At 39.0% G+C, this 21127-nt stretch overlaps 1 protein-coding gene across 2 annotated transcripts in view; it reads left to right on the top strand.

Annotated features, from left to right (window-relative positions):
* Positions 1-21127, top strand: part of TRIM24 (tripartite motif containing 24) — a 36698-nt gene that overhangs the window by 12044 nt on the left and 3527 nt on the right. Inside the window, exons 2-15 of one of the 2 annotated variants that reach the window (XM_083401421.1) lie at positions 126-244; positions 1266-1413; positions 2428-2560; positions 3796-3912; positions 6088-6202; positions 9115-9261; positions 10910-11027; positions 13593-13867; positions 14330-14497; positions 16161-16340; positions 17675-17810; positions 18546-18606; positions 19022-19190; positions 19564-19856. In XM_083401421.1, the coding sequence (XP_083257547.1) occupies positions 126-244; positions 1266-1413; positions 2428-2560; positions 3796-3912; positions 6088-6202; positions 9115-9261; positions 10910-11027; positions 13593-13867; positions 14330-14497; positions 16161-16340; positions 17675-17810; positions 18546-18606; positions 19022-19190; positions 19564-19856 (2179 nt within the window). The remainder of the gene's footprint in view (positions 1-125; positions 245-1265; positions 1414-2427; positions 2561-3795; positions 3913-6087; positions 6203-9114; positions 9262-10909; positions 11028-13592; positions 13868-14329; positions 14498-16160; positions 16341-17674; positions 17811-18545; positions 18607-19021; positions 19191-19563; positions 19857-21127) is intronic. The other variant, XM_083401422.1, reaches the window with a different exon arrangement.

The following is a 21127-nucleotide window of genomic DNA, read 5'->3' as shown; positions in this document are numbered from 1 at the left end:
GATTAATAAGTGTAATGAAGAATCCACCTGAAAAGGGGTTATAAAAAGGGGAAAATACCAGACTGTAAGTTCCTTTTTTATTTCTAAACTTATTAATTCATGTCATTTTTTTTCTTTCTCCCTAGTTGGTGTTGTTCGTTGCCCAATTTGTGGCCAGGAATGTGCAGAAAGACACATCATCGATAACATATTTGTGAAGGATACTACTGAGGTTCCTAGTAGTACGGTGGAGAAGTCAAATCAGGTGAGTGTCTGGTGCTTTTCAAATTCCCTAAGCTGTCAACTCGTCAGTCTTCTCTGCATGCCTTATACTTAAAATGAAAATGTTATTGTAGTCATATTTTAAATACTAGTTGTCATCTAGGAAATGAAAGTATAGGAAAAGTGATGGGAGGTTTTGCTTCTGCACATGAGTCTGGCAAACCGCTCTGAGCTGAAGCATTCCTTCCTCACCCACCCTAGAATGTTCAGTTCACATTGAGTTCATGAAACATCGTACCCTGACCTGTTCTTAATGCATGGTTGACCACATCTATGGAATACAATAGTTATGCCCCTTTAAGTTTTGCTATATCAATCACTAGTAATAGTTTAATAAGGAGGTTTTCATACCTGTCCAATTCTGTGTTCCCTTTCCCAACCTTTAATCTATTGATGATTAATGCCTATATGCAACCCTTGCATATGATTTGTGTTAACCAATCAGCAACAAGCACATATGTGGCAATGCTGTAATATTCAATAAAAGGGACTCTCCGAGACATGCTCGGGAGATGCCTCCCATATGACACTTGTCACTCGTCTGTCATTTATTTCAACCCAACAGAAAAGGAGTAAAATATTTGTGTTGTTTGACATTTTATGTGTAAGATTTGCATCTTACAGAGAGAATCTAGTTATCAAAGGGTAATAGTGAATATTGCAATGTGGGAGGGCACAAGGTTTGGAATGGGGGAGAACTTTCTTCATCCCAATATCTACATTCACTCATGAATAACCTTCTAGTGGTAGGCAGGATCAGAGGCAAATCTGAGCAGAGCAATGGATGTGATTCTTACCTTTGTAGAGTAGGCTACATTCCAGCCAAAAGTGAGTGGTTTTTAGCATTGCAGTGTTACAGTAGCCTACAAAATAAGTATATGTGTAGGTGAGAGATCTGATTTCTGTTCCTCACCTGATTTCCATTCCTACTAGTAATGATACCACTGAAAGCAAATATGCTGATTTCTTTCAATAGGCATATTTTTTATTTCTACTTAAACCAGGTTTGTACAAGCTGTGAAGACAATGCAGAAGCCAATGGTTTTTGTGTGGAGTGTGTTGAATGGTTATGTAAGACCTGCATACGAGCTCATCAGAGGGTGAAATTCACGAAGGATCATACAGTAAGACAGAAAGAGGAAGTATCTCCAGGTAAAAGTTCTTTTACTTAATGCTCAGTTCTATCTAATGCATTTTTTACACATTCTCTTCTATGTGTAGTTTTGTTCATTTTCATTATTTCAGTATACTTCAGGGTTAACATCTGTACCAGTCTTCAGATATGCTACACAAATGTTTTCAGGGAAATATCTCCTGATCAAGGCTATTTTGGGGGCCAGGGATATCCATTGTTTTAAACTACAATTTAATGTGACATGTGAATGAGGCTATTCAGTGTCGGGGTTCACAGAATACTCTGTGAGATCGTAAGTCTGGAGGCTTGAGTTTGCTAGCTGATGCAACCAGCCTGCAATACTTTCTACGGAGTGCTGGGTCAGAAAGACTCAGCAGTAATGTGCTGTCAGTTGTTTGGAGGCCATCAGTTTAAAAGGGAAACCTGTCCAGCAGTAAGTGCTGGTGTAGAAGAGTGTTGTCAGAGAGAGAGAGATAGAAAGGTCTTCCTATTTGCCCTAAGGTGCAGCCAGGTACTCTGTTTGACTATATGAACTGCTTGTGTATTATAGCCTGTAGATACTTGTATATATAAGGTAAAGTAAAGGGACCCCTGACCATTAGGTCCAGTTGTGACCAACTCTGGGGTTGCGGCGCTCATCTCGCTTTATTGGCTGAGGGAGCCAGCGTTTGTCTGCAGACAGCTTCCGGGTCATGTGGCCAGCATGACTAAGCTGCTTCTGGCGATCCAGAGCAGCGCACGGAAACGCTGTTCACCTTCCCACCAGAACAGTACCTATTTATCTACTTGCACTTTGATGTGCTTTGAAACTGCTAGGTTGGCAGGAGCTGGGACCGAGCAACGGGAGCGCATCCCGTCGTGGGGATTCGAACCGCCGACCTTCTGATCGGCAAGTCCTAAGCTCTGTGGTTTAACCCAAAGCACAACCCGCGTCCCTTCCAGTAATATATGTGGGGTTAATTGTAGTAATAATTGCCCCTTCTAATCCTAGCAGTAACAACAAAAGTTGATTCCCCCGTTTAATTTTGCAGAAGCTGTTGGTGTAACTAGTCAGCGACCTGTGTTCTGTCCTTATCACAAGAAGGAGCAGCTAAAGCTTTATTGTGAAACTTGTGACAAGCTGACATGTCGGGATTGCCAGTTGCTGGAACACAAAGAGCACAGGTATTATAATTGCATGTAACCAAATTGAAGGCGAAACTGGAAGTTAGAGGCAGATTTCAATTTATTCCAAAAATATAAATATCCTATAACCTCTGTGGTGGTTCAGGTTGTAGCCTGAACCGCAAACCAGCCAAACCTACCACTCCTTGTTAATTTAACCATTGCTGCCAATGTGGTAACTTTATTTTTCTCTGACCACCTCCACTAAACAGGCCTTTAACCTTCTGGACTTTAAGTGGCCCAACTTTCTTTCTATACTAGGTAGAGTAGTGTAGCACTTGGGCATGTAATGAATAAGAAGACCTTGCACCAATTTTTCCCCAAGCAGATGCGGGGCATACCTAATTTTTCAGCTTGGGTAGCTACACATAAGAGCAGTTTAAATTAAATGCACCCAGCTATACCTGTTCTAGACTGTTTCCTGAATGGTTCAGCTTTCTGGCTTCATTGTGCTCTCTAACCCATTCCAGTGTTCCTGTTCTCTTAAAGCAGTCTAGGTCCTTTTCTTTCTTGCAGCTCTTCAACTCTCAGTCCTTCGAGTTTCTGACTCCATAACTAGTTATTTTCTAGCTTGACTAATATACAATATTTCACCCCCACTTCCAACCTTTTAGCTAATCAGGAGAAGAATGTATTAGTTCAGTTTCTATTTCCCCTTAATTGCCAGATTCCTAACATGAAGCTTTGACCTTCCCATGCAAAATATCATCTTGACTCTCGGATGAACAACCTGAGCAAAATATGGCCTTGCTCTTTTAACCTTCCTGTAAACTTTTGACCTTCCTATGCATAAGAGCCTTTACACCAAAACTCAACCATTCAACAACCTAGGTTTTACAACCAAAAGCCCAATACAAAATGGCTAAAACACATCCATCTATTGAATTTTTAAGGGGCAGACTACCTTGTAGTTATATCAGTACAATTTTGGTTTTCCTCTTTTGCAGAAAAAGGGGCGGTAAATTTTGGCATGACTAGTCTAAATGTCCAAAGTACTTAGAGGTTTTACAATATAATCTTGGACAATGTTTATGGCCATAGGCCATACAATTTTGGCAATCAAATGCTTTATTGGTCATTATTTTATTGGCCTCCGATGACCCATGAAAATAAAATGATTTCATATGAAAAATTGTTGTCACATAACTTGTCTTACCTTTTAGCAACTTTTTTAGTAAGGCAAGATGGGGAATATTTTGCTATGTGCATGGTTTGTTATTTTTCTTTTACTGCAGGTACCAGTTTATAGAAGAAGCCTTTCAGAATCAAAAGGTTATAATTGACACATTAATCACGAAGCTGATGGAGAAAAGCAAATATATAAAATATACAGGGGAGCAGATTCAAAATAGGTACTTGTTTTATAATAATAAAATATTATGTTTATACGACATATATTTTAGGCTAAATTTAATTTATATCTATTTCTCATGTTGTGAGTTTCAGGTGATATTTTCCCTTGAGAAGTATTTCTGTAATTGGTTTCTATGACCATTGGAATTGTACTATACAATATAACAGTTTAACATGCACAAAACATTTATCAGAATCACTGTAAAGAGGTTTGATGAACTATATCTAATGCATTTGTATTACTATTACTATGGATTATTGTTGTTGTTTTGTTCCTAAAAATATACTGCTTTACAAAAGAATAATAGAATTATAGAGTTGGAAGGGACCACAAGGCTCATCCAATCTAACCACCTGCAATGCAGGAATCTCAACTAAGTCATACATTACTACTCTCTTCTTAAAAACTTCCAAGGAAGGAGAGTCCACCACCTCTCATGGGAGTCTTTCCCACTGTCAAACAGGTTTTACTGTCAGAAGGTTCTTCCTGATATTCAGTTGGAATCTCTTTTATTATAACTTGAATTCATTGGTTTGGGTCCTACCCTCCAGAGCAGGGGAAAACAAGCTTGCGCTACCCTCTATTTAATGGACAGCCCTGTAGGTATTTGAAGATGGCTATCATATCTCCTCTCAATCTCCTCTTTACCCAGCTAAACATACCCAATTCCCTCAACCATTCCTCATAAATCTTGGTTTCCAGACTCTTTATCATCTTGATTGCCAATATCCTTCATAAATTGTGGTGCCCAGAAGTGGACACAGTATTCCAGGTGTGGTCCAACCAAGGCAGGACACTGAACTTCTGTTGATGCAGCCTAGAATATAACATTGCTTTTTTGTGCTGCCACATCACTGCTGACTCATGTTAAGCTTGTCATCTGCTAAGACCCCTATATCCTTTTCACATGTACTACTGGCAATCCAGGAGTCCTCCTCCTTATATTTGTGCAGCTGGTATTGCTACCTAAGTGTAAAACTTAACATCTGTCCCTATTGAAAATCATTTTGTTAGTTTGGGCCCAGTTCTCCAATCTGTTAAGGTCACCTTGAAATCCCTATTCTGTCTTCAGCGGCATTGGCTACCCCTCCCAGTTTTGTGTCATCTGCAAATTTGATGAGCATTGCCTCAGTACCTTCATCCAAGGCACTTATAAAGGATACAAATGAGAACTCTCTGCCCTAAGGCAAGCTGTCAAAAAATGGGAGTATGACAGAGTGGGAGATGGAACAAGAAATGCAAATAATGGTGTAGTCAAAATTATATTGATAAAAACACACATTATAATATTATATTGCTTATAATTAATCATTAAAAAACAAAGACTAGTCATTCAAAAATTAAATTATAAGGGAGGAGAAGGAGATTGATTTTGAGGTGTTCACTTATAAAGAGGAATAGTGGCATGTATATTTTGAGAGAAAATCCCTGACAGAAGAATAAAAAGGACAGGGAAAAGAACAGTGCCGTTATTCTTTACCTTTCTGGTAGCTAGTGATGTGGGTTATCCAGAAAATTTCGAATGGAAAAACTGCAGAAAATGTTCCTTTGCAAATTAGCGTAATTTAAATAAGAACATTTTCTGATGGCCTAAAGAGGACTTCTTTTACTTGTTTTTAGTAAACAAGGCTAAAAACTTTGAAACTATCAAGCTTGTCTAACATTGCACTTGCAGTTCACAGCTGTTCCTTTCTACTAATAAAAATATGAAACAGAACATTTTCTGCAGAAAAATAAAGCACTGGAAAATTTCATTGAAAATTGTCCACTACACATCACTGCTGGTAATACAATATGTGAAAGAAGCATTTTTTTGGTATTTTACTTTTATCCATAAGGCTGAGGGTCTTAATGTTTATTTCTTCCGATTTACCATTAAAGTTCAAACATTCAAGATTCATAGAATCATAGAATTGTTATAGTAAGAAGGGACAATTCAAAGGTTTTCCCAAAGGCTCATGAAGTTGATTGGACATAATCCAGCAAATGCTAGTCGCAACAAAAATCCTGTTGAAATAAGTGGATCTTGAGTTCGTGGCTGTTTCATTCCATTTATTTCCTAGGGCTTAATTAGGACCAAGTTTACTAGTTTCCAAAGATTTCAGAATAAGTTATTTTGCACATTTCCCATGTTGAGCATATTAAAGAGCATTTCTGTTTTCCACCTTTTTAGGATTCATGAAGTGAATCGGAATCAAAAGCTGGTGGAACAGGACATTAAAGTTGCTATTTTCACATTGATGGTAGAAATAAACAAAAAGGGGAAAGCTCTACTCCATCAGCTTGAGGTAAATTATTCTTTACTGAGGGGCAACATTAAGACCCCACTCTGACATACTGCACATTTTTTTAATCACTTTGCAGTAATATGTACTGCTAAATAGATCTGAATGTATTTACCATGCTTTATTAAATGCATTTGTTATACTTTATTAAATTCTTTTCAGAAGAACAATTTGAAAGATTTCAAAATCTTCTTCTTCTGCATAGGAGGGATTCCATATTGATAGACAATCCTGTAATTTTTTAAAACTCCATTGTATGTCTTTGAATACTACCCATGCAAACACAATCAGATATTGAGTATGCCCTTTCACACTAGAGATGTGATTACTTTGGATAATTTATATTTACATTGAAAACAACTTGTTGCAGTGTGGAGTACTCCTGCTTATTTGTTTTTTACAGAAATATGTGTAGAGCGTATTTAAGCCTTTAGCCTTCCCACATTATAAAATACATCAGAAATCACCAAACAAATGTTTATAAAAAGTAGGAAAAACGGCAACTTTAAAGCATAACAGAGACATTTCAGTAAGTTAGCATAACACATCTTCAAACAGCTCAGCAGTTTCAAAACCAACAGCAGTTAAAACAGAACAAATGAATCCAGTTTTAAAGACTTGTACAGAAAAATCCATACACAATTATGGAGAGAAATGCATAAAGCTTTGGGTGGAGTGGTCACCACCAAAAAGCCCTCTCATTCGTACCAACTTAATTGACCTTAGCAACGAGCCTGTGAGCAGGGCCTCTGAAGTACTCTTTATGTACATACAGCACATCATATGAGTAAGGTTGGTCATGATCTTTACCTAGTTACTCCATTTCCATCTCTGCCCCCTGTCACCTGCATTCTGTGGCCATTGAGCATGTTAGATGCTTCTGACTGTTTAGGGGTTTTCTCCCCTTGTGTCCTTTGTGTATCTGTGGCTTCATTTTGGCTGCATGAGGTTCAAATAACATAATTTGCTATTTGTATATTTGACATTTGGCATTGGAATGCTGGGCCATTGTAACTACACTTTGGGCTAACATCTTCCCTTGGCTGCCCACATCACTGCAGGTAAAATGCAGTGAGAAAAGCAGGATATCTTCTCTTATGTTTGAACAAGATGTAATACCAAACAAAATGCATAACTACTTTCTTTCCCCATGGAGGGATACTCATTTTCAAGGCCCACTACTGATCATTTCCCAGGTATAAATCAAAGGGTCAAAACAGCATTTGAAGAGGCTCATTGTATTCCATTATCAGCAGAGATTATCTTGAGCTGTATTAGGCTTTAGATGTATCGATTTTGCAGCAACATTCTTCAGTTTATATGCATGTATTAGCAATAGGCTTATGCAAGCATAAAAATACGTATAAAATGGCTTCTTTAGGGTTGTTTTCAGTATTAGACCTCTGTATTATACACTCGAAGCTACTAACATGAGTTTGACCAAACTGCAGTGGAAGACGGGAGTGCCTGGTGTGCTCTGGTCCATGGGTTCACGAAGAGTCAGACACGACTAAACAACAACAAATTATAGACTCTAGTTCAGGAAGCCTGGCATAAGTAAGGCAGGTAAATGTCTGGTTACTGAAACAGAGGTACAAAGATACCAAATGAAAGTACCGTATTTTTCCATGCATAAGATGCCCCAATGTATAAGACACCGCTACTTTTGGGACCCCAAATTTAGAAAATGGGCATATGCACTATCTCTGTATAAGATTCCCCCAGATTTTTAACCATACAGTGGTACCTCGGGTTAAGAACTTAATTCGTTCTGGAGGTCCGTTCTAAATCTGAAACTGTTCTTAACCTGAGGTACCACTTTAGCTAATGGGGCCTGCTGCTGCTGCTGCTGCTGCTGCTGCTGCCGCGCCGCCACCATGCGATTTCTGTTCTCATCCTGAAGCAAAGTTCTTAACCCAAGGTACTATTTCTGGGTTAGCGGAGTCTGTAACCTGAAGCGTCTGTAACCCGAGGTACCACTGTATTTTAAAGTAAAACAACCTAGTCTTATACCTGGAAAAGTACGGTACATTCTGTGGTTAAAAACAGGTGCAAAGAATGATTGAGAGAACAGTGTGGTTAAAAAGGTGTCTGTTTCCATGAGCTTGTGTTCAAGTAGTCACTGAAAACAGGAAATAGCATTTAGAACCTTGAGCACTATTTAGAAAAAAACCACTTTGTCATTTTTAGGATGGAAATGTTATTTAACTTAAATAGGCTTCTCATATAAATTTATAGTCATACAGTAAGAGGGTATAAAAAGCAGAACTTGGTCTTGGACAATCAAGGTAGACACTGTTTGGGCAGATCTGGGCAGGTGTGGTCTTTCATCGATAAAGAACTTTGCTTTTCTGCTTTGTTTCTAAGTTCGTGAGTTTTACATTTTTGCAGTGGAAGGATGTGATTGTTTACTTGTCTATTTTCTGCTGTTAAATAAAAGCACTCTGTTGGGCATTATCTGCCTGTGTGTCAATCAAGTGTGATCTAGTATTGCCTAGATTCCGGGAGCCTACATATTGAGACAGATAGCTAGGAACTTGGGGTCTGTGCCTCTCTCTCAGCCCCTGGATTTTTCACAACCTTCTTAGCACTTACAACTTCTCTTTCAGAGTGCGCTCATCATTCAAATGATCACTTCTAGCACATCACTCTTCTAGCATACCACTTTGAGTCAAAGGGTAGCTAACAAAGGGTAGAAATCAAAGGGTTTGAATAGTAATAAGATGCAAAAGACAAAGCTTACTTGTGTTTGATCACTTGAAGAGATGGAGATAATAAACACTCACAACTAGAGTAATGTGTTAGTGGCAGTTAACACTTTTTATGAACACAGCTGTTCCTGTATCTTCTCTGAAAAATTCCAACTGTTTGATTTGGCAAAAGAACTGATGAGTGTCTGGGTTTGTCCCTTGCAGTGTCTAGCTAAAGAACACCGAATGAAGCTTGTACAGCAACAACAGGAAGTGGCAGGTCTTTCTAAGCAACTGGAACATGTCATGGACTTTTCTAAATGGGCTGTCGCCAGTGGTAGCAGCACTGCATTACTGTACAGCAAACGCCTAGTAAGTGTTGGAAGTTGGGGTGCAACTTGCTTGCAGAGAAGAGTTTGCATGGGACTAAAATAGAGTAAGAGAGCTTCAGTTTCCTTCACTGTCTCTGTCCCTTTGATCTCGATGCTGACCTATCCTTTGATCTTGTCTGATATTTTCAGGTTGCCTTCTCTCCAATTTACGCCTCTCCAAGACACAAAGGTGCAAGCACGGCCCCCTTTGTTTTCTCCAACTTAGGATAGATTTTCTAATTCTAAATTAAACTATCCATGTTATGTATTTCTTATAATAAATGATTTGTTATTTTTCCTCAACAAGTATCTCCACATGTGTGATTGCAGCAGGCAAACTTAGTATCTAACCAGATTCGCAAGCTAGCCCCCACACTCTGTGCATACATTTCAAGAGTAAGAATAGAGAGCTACTGGACTTTTGTCTAGGAAAGCCATAGTCATGGCAAGTTGATTACAAAGACAATGTGCTCTTAGCAGGATATGGGAAAGCAAGAGTCTGCTGAACAGTTATTTATAAACGTGCTACTGTTGTTCCTATTTCTACTATGAAAGCATGCTAAAAACTAGAAAGAGTGCTTAAAAATAAACTGGGCAAGCAGGGTTTAAAAATGTAATGCATCAGTTTAATAGTCATCTTTTTAGATGCATGTATTAATGAGCTGGGATTGACCAGGTGAGCATGCACCTGATGGCTAACATGGGTTTACCACTGCAAGGGATGAAGCAGTCCATTCAGCAGCAGTGTGGGCAGAGGGGGAGTCACAGCAGCATCTTCGTGGTGGCAGTGCTAAAGCTGTGTGTACACCTGTGTAGCTGCCTGCAACCCACTGCTCCCTTGATCTTGCTGCCTTCTTGCCCTTGTCTTGGCAAGTGTAGCACCTTTACATGAGAAAAACCCTTTTGTCTCAAATCCACAAGTGAAAGCATTGAACCTTTGATGCAGGTCAGCAGTTTCACATTGCCCCTTTGAAGTCCTCCTTTGAAGTTGCTTTGTTCCAGCAAAGCCACACAAAGGGCAGTTGTTCAATCCAGAAAGAAACAAGAAACTGATTATTATATATCTTTTTAAAAACCACAATAACCAGGTTTTTTTAAAAGTGTAGCACCATTATCCCTGGGAGGGCACAGCTGCCACTTCACCTCCATCATGCACCACTGCTGAATCTAAGTTAAATAAATTCAGTCAAAGTATCTCCTCTCTCAGTTGTTACATCAACTTATAGCCAAAGCTTCCTGTATTAGACATTTTTGGCTTTCATTTTTATTATTAGCTGTTTATTATTACAATACTATATTATGTATTTATTTCTGTTTATTATTAGCTAGTGTAAGTTGTATCTTATCTGTCATGCTAGTGCACAGTTTTGAAAGAGTTCCTGTTGCATTTCCAGGAGTGATGCTGTGTGTTCTAATTTAAATAATAGTATTTTTTTTAAAAACCAATACTATTTGTGTCATGGGAATTCATGAAATGTAATATTTTTGTTAATAAAACTTTGCTAGGAGAATGTGAGAAACATGCTATATATTTTTTATCAATTTTAGGGGGGTATCATGGGGGAAAACAGCCTTTATGTGGAACACTTTCCCCAGATAACAGCAGAAAAAGTTGAACTTTTTCATACATCATTCCTGATTTATTCTAGATTACATATCGATTAAGATACCTCCTTAGAGCAAGGTGTGATGCCTTACCTGTGTCTAATACCACCACCGTGTTTCACTGTGATCCTAGCTTCTGGGCCCAAAATATCTTCAATTTAGGTATGGTACATTTCCATGTACATCTTTGTTAGTCTCTTTGTTAGAAACTGTTGATGTTACTAAACATGTTTACTCTCTGAAATAACTGTTGGCATTGATTTCTTTTAAGCGGTGTCTTAGGAATGGTTAGAGAACACATTCCCCCTCCAAACTTGATACCCTTCTTAGAATATATCTTTTTCTGTTATTTTATACTTCTTCCCTCCACTTTGGGATTATGAACAAAAAAGCCTCCACTCATGATGAATTTCTACATAGGGATATCATTTATTGACAGGACATTTTGTGTTCTTTGTGTATGCTCCGAATACACACATCTGTCTTGTTGCCTGTGCAGGCGGTAGGAATCCCCAATTAGGTTTGTACTGCATGCATAAGCACATTGAAAAAATGTGCTGTCACACGACACATGTATGTATCAAGTACATTACATTTCAAAGATGGGGGTAGGGATGTTCAAGGAATCAGATGGGGTGTGTATTTCCAAAGCAAACTCACCTGATCTGCACATCCCCGATTGGAATATGGTTCTTTTTAGAATCCACACACACAAAGGATTCTATGGCATAGTCCAAGGGCAGACTCTCAGTGTTTGTTTTTAATAGGTAGTAGCTGCCTGGAGTGGCTAGAAAGTATGTTTCCTGTTGTGCAAATTGAAAATTGGGGCACAAATGCTCTTAAGAACAATGGGGGCGTTATGTTCTGTCCCACCCAAGGACTTTGTACAGATAAAGAATGTGCTTGCATGGATCTAAAGCAATTTTTGCTCTGTTCAGGGTGGAAGTCCTAGACAAGACTTCAGTGTAGTAAACCTTCAGTTTGTTGGTTAAGCAGCACACTAGTTCCTCCTTTTACAGATGTCACGTTAAGGTGGAGCAGGGTTGATCTCTCTGCATCAGTATACAAAAATATAGGATCCAGGAAGGTGCCTCAGACATGCAGATTTAGTTAACACATTTCTTCTACTTAGTAAGACCAGTTCAGCATTACAGAAAATAAAGTGAGGTTAGTCAATAACATGTAAAAACATAGTATAATGAGGTAACTCAGAAACAAAGCATTACAGAAATCAGACCAATCAAATAGTTGAGGTACCTTTCTTCATTACCTGGGTGCAAGCTGTGAGTCTCAGAAAGAGAGGACTGAAGAGAATCTCAAAGGAGGGAATGTTTATACTAAATTCCCCCGTGAAGAACAAAAATTTGATACTTTTGTAAAACTGACACAGTTTGGGGTGGGGGAACTATTCTAAGTTACATCAAAATTTCAATTCCATAAGGTATTTAGGCTATATATGTGAAAGGAATATGATAAATTCCAGATTCAAATTCCATATCTTTAACTCAAACAAGATTCTTCTAGACATGGAAAAATATGTGGAGTGCATCTCAGCATACTAAAAGTTATCAATTAGAGATTCTACTGCAACTTGCTATATCTGTGAAAACAATATTCCTGGCTAATTGGGTTCAATTAGTAATTTGTTGTTTTGCGACATATGCAATAGAGGTTTGTCAGTTCAAGGTTTTATGGATTGACAGTAGGGAACTGCTTAAAGTTTCATCATTTTATGGCAGGGCAAAAGTTACATTGTTTTAAGATAAGGAAAAGGAAACCATAGGATTGATATGTGAGCACAGCTTGTCTCACCAGTTATGATGCTCTGTAAAATGTTCAGGACATCACAAAGATACAAAGAATGCCTTCATTCCCAGTGTAACAAGCTGAATTGTACTTCATTAGGTTGAAGGACATTACTTATCTTGAGTATCAGGTATGAGGTCCAATCCATTGAGCAATGTCATCCAAGGCAGGAAGGATGTGCAGAAGTGGAATTACTTGCCACAGATCAGTAGGCCAGTTATCTTTTTTCTATACAAAGTCCCTAGGATGCACAGCAAATCATTGTGTCCTGCCACTTTCAGGGGCATTAATGCCAACTTTTTCAACTTGCACAGCGTTTCTAGCACTTCCAGGCAACTATTACGTGTAAAGAGAGAGAAAATGTTTAAAGTTGGCCCTATGGTAATCTTGTAAATATTTTAATGTCTTTTTAAATGTAATTCATTCTGATTTTTTGAAAGAAAAAGATCTACACATTAAATGCTAAAGTGGGAAGGAGGAGACTTTGTTGTGATCAAATAAGAAAAGGACACAGACTGAATTTAGGCTGATCCATTGATCCCTACATGGAAGTGACATCCTGTAGGAAATTTGCCATGATGAATTGGCCATCAGTGTCTTGGAATGAGTTATAGAATTGTTGAGTTGGAAGGGACCCTGAGGGTTATGTAGTCCAATCCCCTGCATTGCTAGGTTAAGAGGATAACCGATAAGTACATACTTATCAGCTCGTAAATATCTGACCATTATCTGACTACATTTGTGTTGGTCTAGGCAGCTAAATAAAAGTGTATGTGAACAACTTAGCTCCAGAGTTAACAGAAGGGTTTTTAGTTTAGATATTTGGCAATGACACGTGCCAGAAAGGTTAATGTGGCAGAGGGCATTGCCTAATGGTAGACAGTAAATCCTTAACTTGTAAATATAATTATTTTTATCCAGGTTCTCTGGTAATTGAAGATAATGAGACCCCACCACACATGCCTAAAAGCCCTGTGATGGAACCAAACATACAGCCACAAAGTGGCTTACCTTCAAATCAACTATCCAAGTTCCCAACACAGATCAGTTTAGCTCAACTGCGACTTCAGCACATGCAGCAGCAGGTCCTCGCTCAGAGGCAGCAGGCTCAACGGAGGGCAGGTCCTGTGGGGCTCCCAAATCCTAGAATTGCAGGGCCCATGTACCAGACTCCACCACCACCACCACCTCCTCAGGTAAATTAGGGCAAGTCCAGAGTAGAAGACCCTTAGCCATTTGTATTTTGTTCAAAAGGAAAACTGAAGTCAGCAGGGCAACCTCTAAAGACGGTTAATATGAACTTTATGCATTTCACAGAATTATAGTAACACCATATTGTATGACCACCAGTGTATGTTTTATCTGTCCAAGAGTTCAGTCCCCTCTGTAGATTTCCTAAATGCTTACAGACATCTTAAGGAGATCTCTTGTCATATTGCTGTGTAGCTTTCCCTGTTCAAGCAGATTGTGAAACTGTTAGTTACCAGGCTACATAGCTTTATGTTGAGGGTGAATTCCACAGTATTCTAAATTGTTACTGCTCATTTTTTGTGAAAATATGAGAATGGATTTCTCTTAACTTACAGAAAACTAAGAACATTGTTTTATCTTCCCAGCAGCCAACTTAGACAACTAAGAACTTTGTTTTATCTTTCTAGCAGCCACCTCCACGTTTGGTTAACTTTCAGAATCACAGCCTCAAACCCAATGGCTCTGTTCCTCCAGCTCAGCCAATGAGGTTTCCTCAAAATCAGAATATACCACAGTCAGCTGTACGGCCCAATCCACTGCAGATGGCATTTTTGGCACAGCAAGCTATTAAACAGGTAAAATGTTTTTATTGTTGAACACCCTGCCTCCAAAAGACTTAACTGGAGTACAGTAACTTAAAAGGAGCAACGAAGAGGTTATGGCAGAACCCTAGAAAGGATATATTGACCACATGGAGTCCTGCTCTAACAAGTTTTCTAAGTATTTTGCAGACAAAATTGCTCACATCCACTCTGATCTTGACACCACTGTTGAAGAAGTTCCTATGAAGGCATCTGAAGCACCTTGTAGTCTAGTTACTTGGAATGATTTTCAGTTGTTGCAGCCTCATAAAATCATAGAATTGTAGAGTTGGAAGGGACCATGATGTAGACAAGATTTTTGACCCTTGCGCTTCTTGGGTAATTATGTTTAGCCAAAGGGGATTGACAAGATCAGTCCAGAAGGGTGATAAATACATCTTTGAAAGAGCGAATTATGTGAACTGCCTTCAAGCAGGAGACAGTGTTGTGACCACTCTTTAAGAAACCTTGTATTGCGATCTAGAGCGTGTGTGTGACTTGCTTTGGGCAATCGGGACCTATTAGGGATACTGCTGGATTACTGCCTGCCTCACTCCCTGCTCCACAGTCTCTCTGCCTGAGCTAGGAAGCTGAAGAAACACACCCACACGCTAGGTTGTTGGTGTTGGAGGACATGCTGAGGCCACTCATTCTGAGGTGGCTTGGAACTTTGTGGCCTCCATGACAACTGTGGGGCTGTCCCAACATGTCATCAGACCAACACTTGTGGTTGACCACAATCTGAATCTGGTCTTCTCAACTGGGCAGGAAGAGAGTGATCTTAAGGTGGATAATATTAATGCCAGTTCCTTGTAATGGTCAAAACATTTCCTGCTGAGATTTAGACTTTTAGCAGCTTCTCCCCTCCACAAAGATGGGGGACCTATTAGAATGGCTTGCCTTTGAAGGCTGGTGGAACCAATTGGCTTCCAAAAGACTGGGAGATTTTGCTATTGATATGACTGGCACTCCTCTTGAAGCCATGGCTGATCTGTGCAACATGCAGGTTTTAGAAGTAAGTAAATAAGAGCTACTTTGCTGTCCATAACAATCTCTCTGAGTGAAAAATACTTCCAGCTGTGTCTAATGTATCTGTTTTAACCACAGAGCAGAGCAGGGAGAGATTAGGGCTCCTCAAAAAAAAGAGGTGTTATTGGAAAGGAGACACACCTTTAATAATACTATTTAACTTTTCATGTAAAAGTAAAAACTGTAGAGAATACACATTGCAATGACACGTTGTCTTCCAACTTGCAATTGAATGTCAGCACCCACTGTCAGGGACTATTGACCACTACTATAACTCTGTGCTAAGCACAGTTCTACAACTTTAGTCTGTCAACAAGATATATGTATCTGTTCCCCTTTTCAAAGGTTAACATAGCTGAAGAGAAGTTGGTGCCTGAGTGTAAACCACAGTTAACTAAAACCTGAGTGTTCACTGTAACTTGGCAACCAATAATTTCATTCAACTGAAAGCAGCTTGGAACTTTTTTTTCCTGTTAACATCTAATTTTGCAAAATCACCTCACCACCAAGGTACTACAAATATTATAACAAAGCGATATAAAGGCAGATTAACCCAGTGCACTGCAGTTTTATTATTGGTGTATATGATAAACTATTATTTCCTTAATACAGTTGTTGTTCTTTGTAGTGGCAAATCAACAGTGGACATGCTTCAGCTGCTCCCTCAAATGCCAGCAGTACAACATCCACTCCCTCCAGTCCTACCATTAATAGTGCTGCTGGATATGATGGGAAAACACCTGTTCCACCTATGATTGATCTGTCCTCAACAATGGGTGGCTCCTATACACTGCCTTCTCTTCCTGATGTAAGATGGATATTGCGCTATGTTTTGTATCTCGACTTCTTGAAAGCTTTATTACTTTCATGTGTTGAATTGGCAGATGGGGAATGTGACAGCTTACACAGAAAACAGTCTAGTCCACAAATCAATAGTATGTCATATTCCACCAGTTTATATAGAAGTAACTGGGGCTTATGTTAGTATGATTTTGCCTGTTTGCCCTTATTTTATTTTGGTGCTAGGAGCAGAGCTAAGAGCCTATATTTTATGTGGTTATAGTCTAGACTTTGTCATATGTACAAACACTCAAAAAAGAATTCTTAGGGAAATTCTGACATCAAGCCACTTTGTAGTTACTTCTTCATCTGATAGATATATTAAAGAAAAGCCCTGACGTGAATGTCTTTCCTAACTCCATAAAATTGGTTCTTGCCTAGAGTTATTCCCTTAGCAGAACATACACCCCTCTGCCAAGTTATCCATGGGCTGTTCATACACATTCCCTCCCAGTAGAGCTATGGGGCTAGCCAGCTTGCCTGGATGATTTGTAGGCTGAGCACTTGTAAAGGTCTGGCAGTGGTTGTGAAATCAAACAGCTATATTCAGTGTTGAGCACTGTATGTAGCCTAGTTAAGAAGCCTATTTATAATATATATATGCAGGTCCTGATGGAGATGGATTGAGGATTAAATCTGTAAATTAAAATTTAAACCTTCTGTCCCATGTGTGTGGGAGAAATATGAGAGGAAACAGGCCATGAAGCTCTTTTTTAGCAATTAAAAAACACTTGGAGGAGGGATTAATTAGTACTGAAGGATGTGTCTTTCCTCCAATCCTAATGAACTACCCTGAAAAGACATTTTGAGATGCAAAGAGGACAGAGCTCTTAACAGGTTAAAGTATTGGTGGGGAACTTGTGGTCCCTGATCGAATTTCTTGCAGCAGATTTCCCCAAGGGAATGCATCTCTCAACAGCAAAATAGGATTTCTTTCCCCAGCTTAAAGCAAATGGTGGGGGCAAGCATCCTTTGAGCCTAATTCCCCCCAACCCACTGCTCCCAATGGCCATTCAACAGAGGCAAGATTTGCACCTACACAACCCTTTGTGTCTTCTCATATTTTGAAGATTTTCCCCCTTAAAAAAATTAAACTAATACTTTTCTGCATTCCTAGTTTTCCCCAGGTATGCAAACACCCTTGCTGGTCACCAGAGGGCTACCCCCTTTACTCTTGGAGGGAATTTTAGTTGGATTATATGTATGCTGCATTTGTTTGTTTTACCTGTTGCAGTCTTGAAATGAGTGAGTAATAAAAAGTGGTGGCATTGAGCCTCTCTGGCCTAACTAAATTGTTTTAAGATTGACTGTGCAGGAAGCATTTCACTGGAAAGCATTGGGAGGAGAGAGGGAATTGATGAGCAGAGCCAACCCAAACCTCCTTCACGCAAAACTGTCCAGTCCCCAAATTCATCAGTGCCATCTCCAGGCCTTTCAGGTATGGCTATTATTTATTAATAAACTCCTCTAATATTCTGATAAAATGGATTATTGTTGGTGGGTTATTCTCTTGTCCCAAAATTGATTAATCACCGGCTCTAGATAGATTTGTATTTCCCCTAAACGAGCAGGTATGTAGGCTGGCAGTGCCGTTGATCCAGTGCTATCACTGAAGGCCCAGGTAGCTTCAATTTCCTAGATTAAGAGAGCCTGACAAGAGTCATTCACACTCTGATAACTATTGGTGCTTAGAGTTAACACTCTTAGAAGCTGAGCAGAACACTGAATCCCTGTTGAAAGAGCACATTTCAGCCTGGATGTAATCACACTGACTCATTGAATTGAGGAAAATATGAAAGCTACATTTCTTGCAAGAAGTACGTGCTTGATAGGAAAGATCCTAGTTCTAATTAACTAAGGTGGAGATGCAATGAATCACGCTTGCTCTTTCATCCCTCAAGCTATGAATGTGGCCTTGAGATAAAATATTTCTCATCCCTATTCAGGGATGTCCCCATGCACCTTCTTATCTGTAGCACAGGGGCTCTGGGCACTTATTTTTGCTGTTCATAATTTATTTCCCTTGATTTCTTCTGCAGTATTGGGGCAGTGGAGTGGAAATCAAAATAATGCTTAACTTAAGCTTACATCTTAAGATCATGTGATCAACTTAACGGAAGTTTTTAATTCTATATAAAATAAGTTTTTTGACAATTTTTTTTTTTAAATTCAGGTGCGGTTGTCCATCCTCCAATTCGTTCACCCAGTGCCTCTAGTGTTGGAAGTCGAGGCAGGTAAGCAAAAATAATAGGCTCTGAAAAAACTTGTCAGTGTGAATTATCCAATTAAGATGTTTTTATCTGGCAATACAGAAATGTAAGAAACTGAAGATGGGTGCTGGTTATCATATTTGTTTCTTTCATCTTGCAGATGAATGTTAGTTCCATCCCTTTTTTGTAGTTGAACTTGATGGAGAGGAATATTTTTGTTTTTTTTTAATGTGGTAACTATTCACTTAAAGCACTTGATTTTTTGTGTTGTCATGGTTGAAACACAAACTTTGAATGATCAAATGTGGAAAAAATACCACAGACTGGTTCATACAATGATGTAGCACCCTCTTCAAATTATCTAGAACATGTCACAATAGTCTTGTTTTAGTCTTGCTTGATCTTTTATCCTCTTCCCCACTACTTCTTCCTTTTACAGCTCTGGCTCTTCTAGCAGACCATCAGGTGCAGATTCAACCCAGCGAGTCCCTGTGGTCATGTTGGAGCCTATCAGAATAAAACAAGAGTCTGGTGTGCCAAGTGAACACTATGATTTCCCTGTTGTAATAGTGAAGCAAGAAACAGATGAAGAATCCCGGAAGCAAAATGTAATCAAAGTTATAAAAATAGTCTCTAAATTTGGGAGGGTAATTATTAAGTTGGCTGAGTTGTTACTGTTCTACTCAGGATTTATATTATGCTAGAATACAAAGGAAAACTTCTACGTTCTTCATGCTGATCTGGGAAATCATAGAGCACTCATGCTGTCTACTCTTTCGCACTCAAGAACTAAATGTTCAGGGTTTTTTAAAATGCTGGAAGCTCTTTCTAAAGCCATAAATTTATCCAGTTATAGTAGTTGATGCAATTAGCTAGACCCTTACTGCAGAAGAGGCATGACTGTGTGCATTTTTATACACACATGTATATAACAATTTTACATTCTTTTCAGGATGCATACTTTTTTCTTTTTCCCTACAGACTAGGTTTCCAGGAAATTTACTTACCTCAATGTTGTTGAATAACAATCGCAATCGCTCATCTGAAGCAACCGTCTTGAGAACAGAAGCACCAGACAGTACAGGTGACCAACCATCCAATGGCAAGGCAGCATGGATAGGGACACCTCATGTTGGAGAAAGCAGGAAAGATGATGACCCCAATGAGGACTGGTGTGCAGTGTGTCAGAACGGAGGAGAGCTTTTGTGTTGTGATAAATGTCCTAAAGTGTTCCACCTTACTTGTCATGTTCCTACACTCAGGAATTTTCCAAGGTAAAATCAACTAGACTATAAAACATTAGCTCAGACCTTCATTCTTTTTTATATATACAGTCATTTTCTAATTTTAAAGCTAATCAGGAGCCATCAGTAGTTCAGATTGTGGATGTGTGAAACGACATACCCGTTACAGTTGTGGTGCCACAGTTTTGCATTGTGATTCCTAAAAAAGTGCTGCATTGTTCCATTCTCCATTCTTGTTCGCATTTATTTAGTCTGAGGAGTGCTATTGATCTAGTACTGCATTTGTTCTGTGTTATTGTTGGTCATGTTTGAAATATTTTTTTGTGGTATGTTATACAACTTCAGCTATTTTAACAGAAACATTATTTTGAAAATGTAAACTTGAGATATATCTATCTATCTTATCTATTAAATTTGTATACCACCCTTCATCCGAAGATCTCAGAGCCACTTCTGGGCTCAAATAGCCTCTCCTACAATTGCATATGCAAACACACAGAATTTGCAGTTGAAATGAAATGCACATCTTATTCTGATATAGTACCATTGCAAGATGATTTTACCTAGTTAAGAAGCAGGAAGGAGCACTCCTTCTTGTTTTCTAAGCTATTAAGATCCTTCAAAGGAGAAAGATGTGTTTTTCTATGGTAAATAGAGGCAAAATTACGTTTTTCAGGAGCGCTGTTGTAGGAGAAAAGTTCTCTGAATATATGCATGTACGTGTGTCCGCTTCTCTGTGCATACATATATGTGTTACCACCTGTGGCATGCTAACTCAGATCAAAATAAGTTAGTCACCCAGTTACAGAGTATAATGTATCCAAATAAGAAAGGCTGAGGGAGACATTTTGCACACTGAGAAAATGCTTTTGGAGAGAAATTTCTGTTTTCTCCAGTGGTTGTGATCTGCCCAATGCTTCTAATTGTAGGGGTCTCTTCCATTTTGCTGTTAATCAAGAACAACACAATATTAAGGGCAGTGCTTAACCTTCCCCATTTACTTCCCTGTTTTTAAACCACAATATGCCTGTGATTTGTAATGCATAATAGCCTTTCTATTGCTTCCTTTGACAATGGCAGCAGTTTTAGTACTTACTGGCAGCTAACATTTCATCCACGCTTTTTCTAAGGTACTGATGAGAAGACAGTTTTAGCAAGGGCCACTTTGTTGAAGCCAGTGGGGAATGGCAAGCCACATTCCTTCGATCTTTTCAGGAGAAGCCTCCCAGCAAGTTCCTCCCACCAATGTAGCACTTTGCTTTTGGTGAGAAGGGAGAACAATAGATTCAAAAGAATGTTGC

This window comes from Podarcis tiliguerta (assembly GCF_965153285.1).
Source record: "Podarcis tiliguerta genome assembly, chromosome: 10".
Taxonomy (NCBI): domain Eukaryota; kingdom Metazoa; phylum Chordata; class Lepidosauria; order Squamata; family Lacertidae; genus Podarcis; species Podarcis tiliguerta.
The sequence above is the reverse complement of the archived record's forward strand: the minus strand, read 5'-3'. Positions and strand labels throughout refer to the sequence as shown.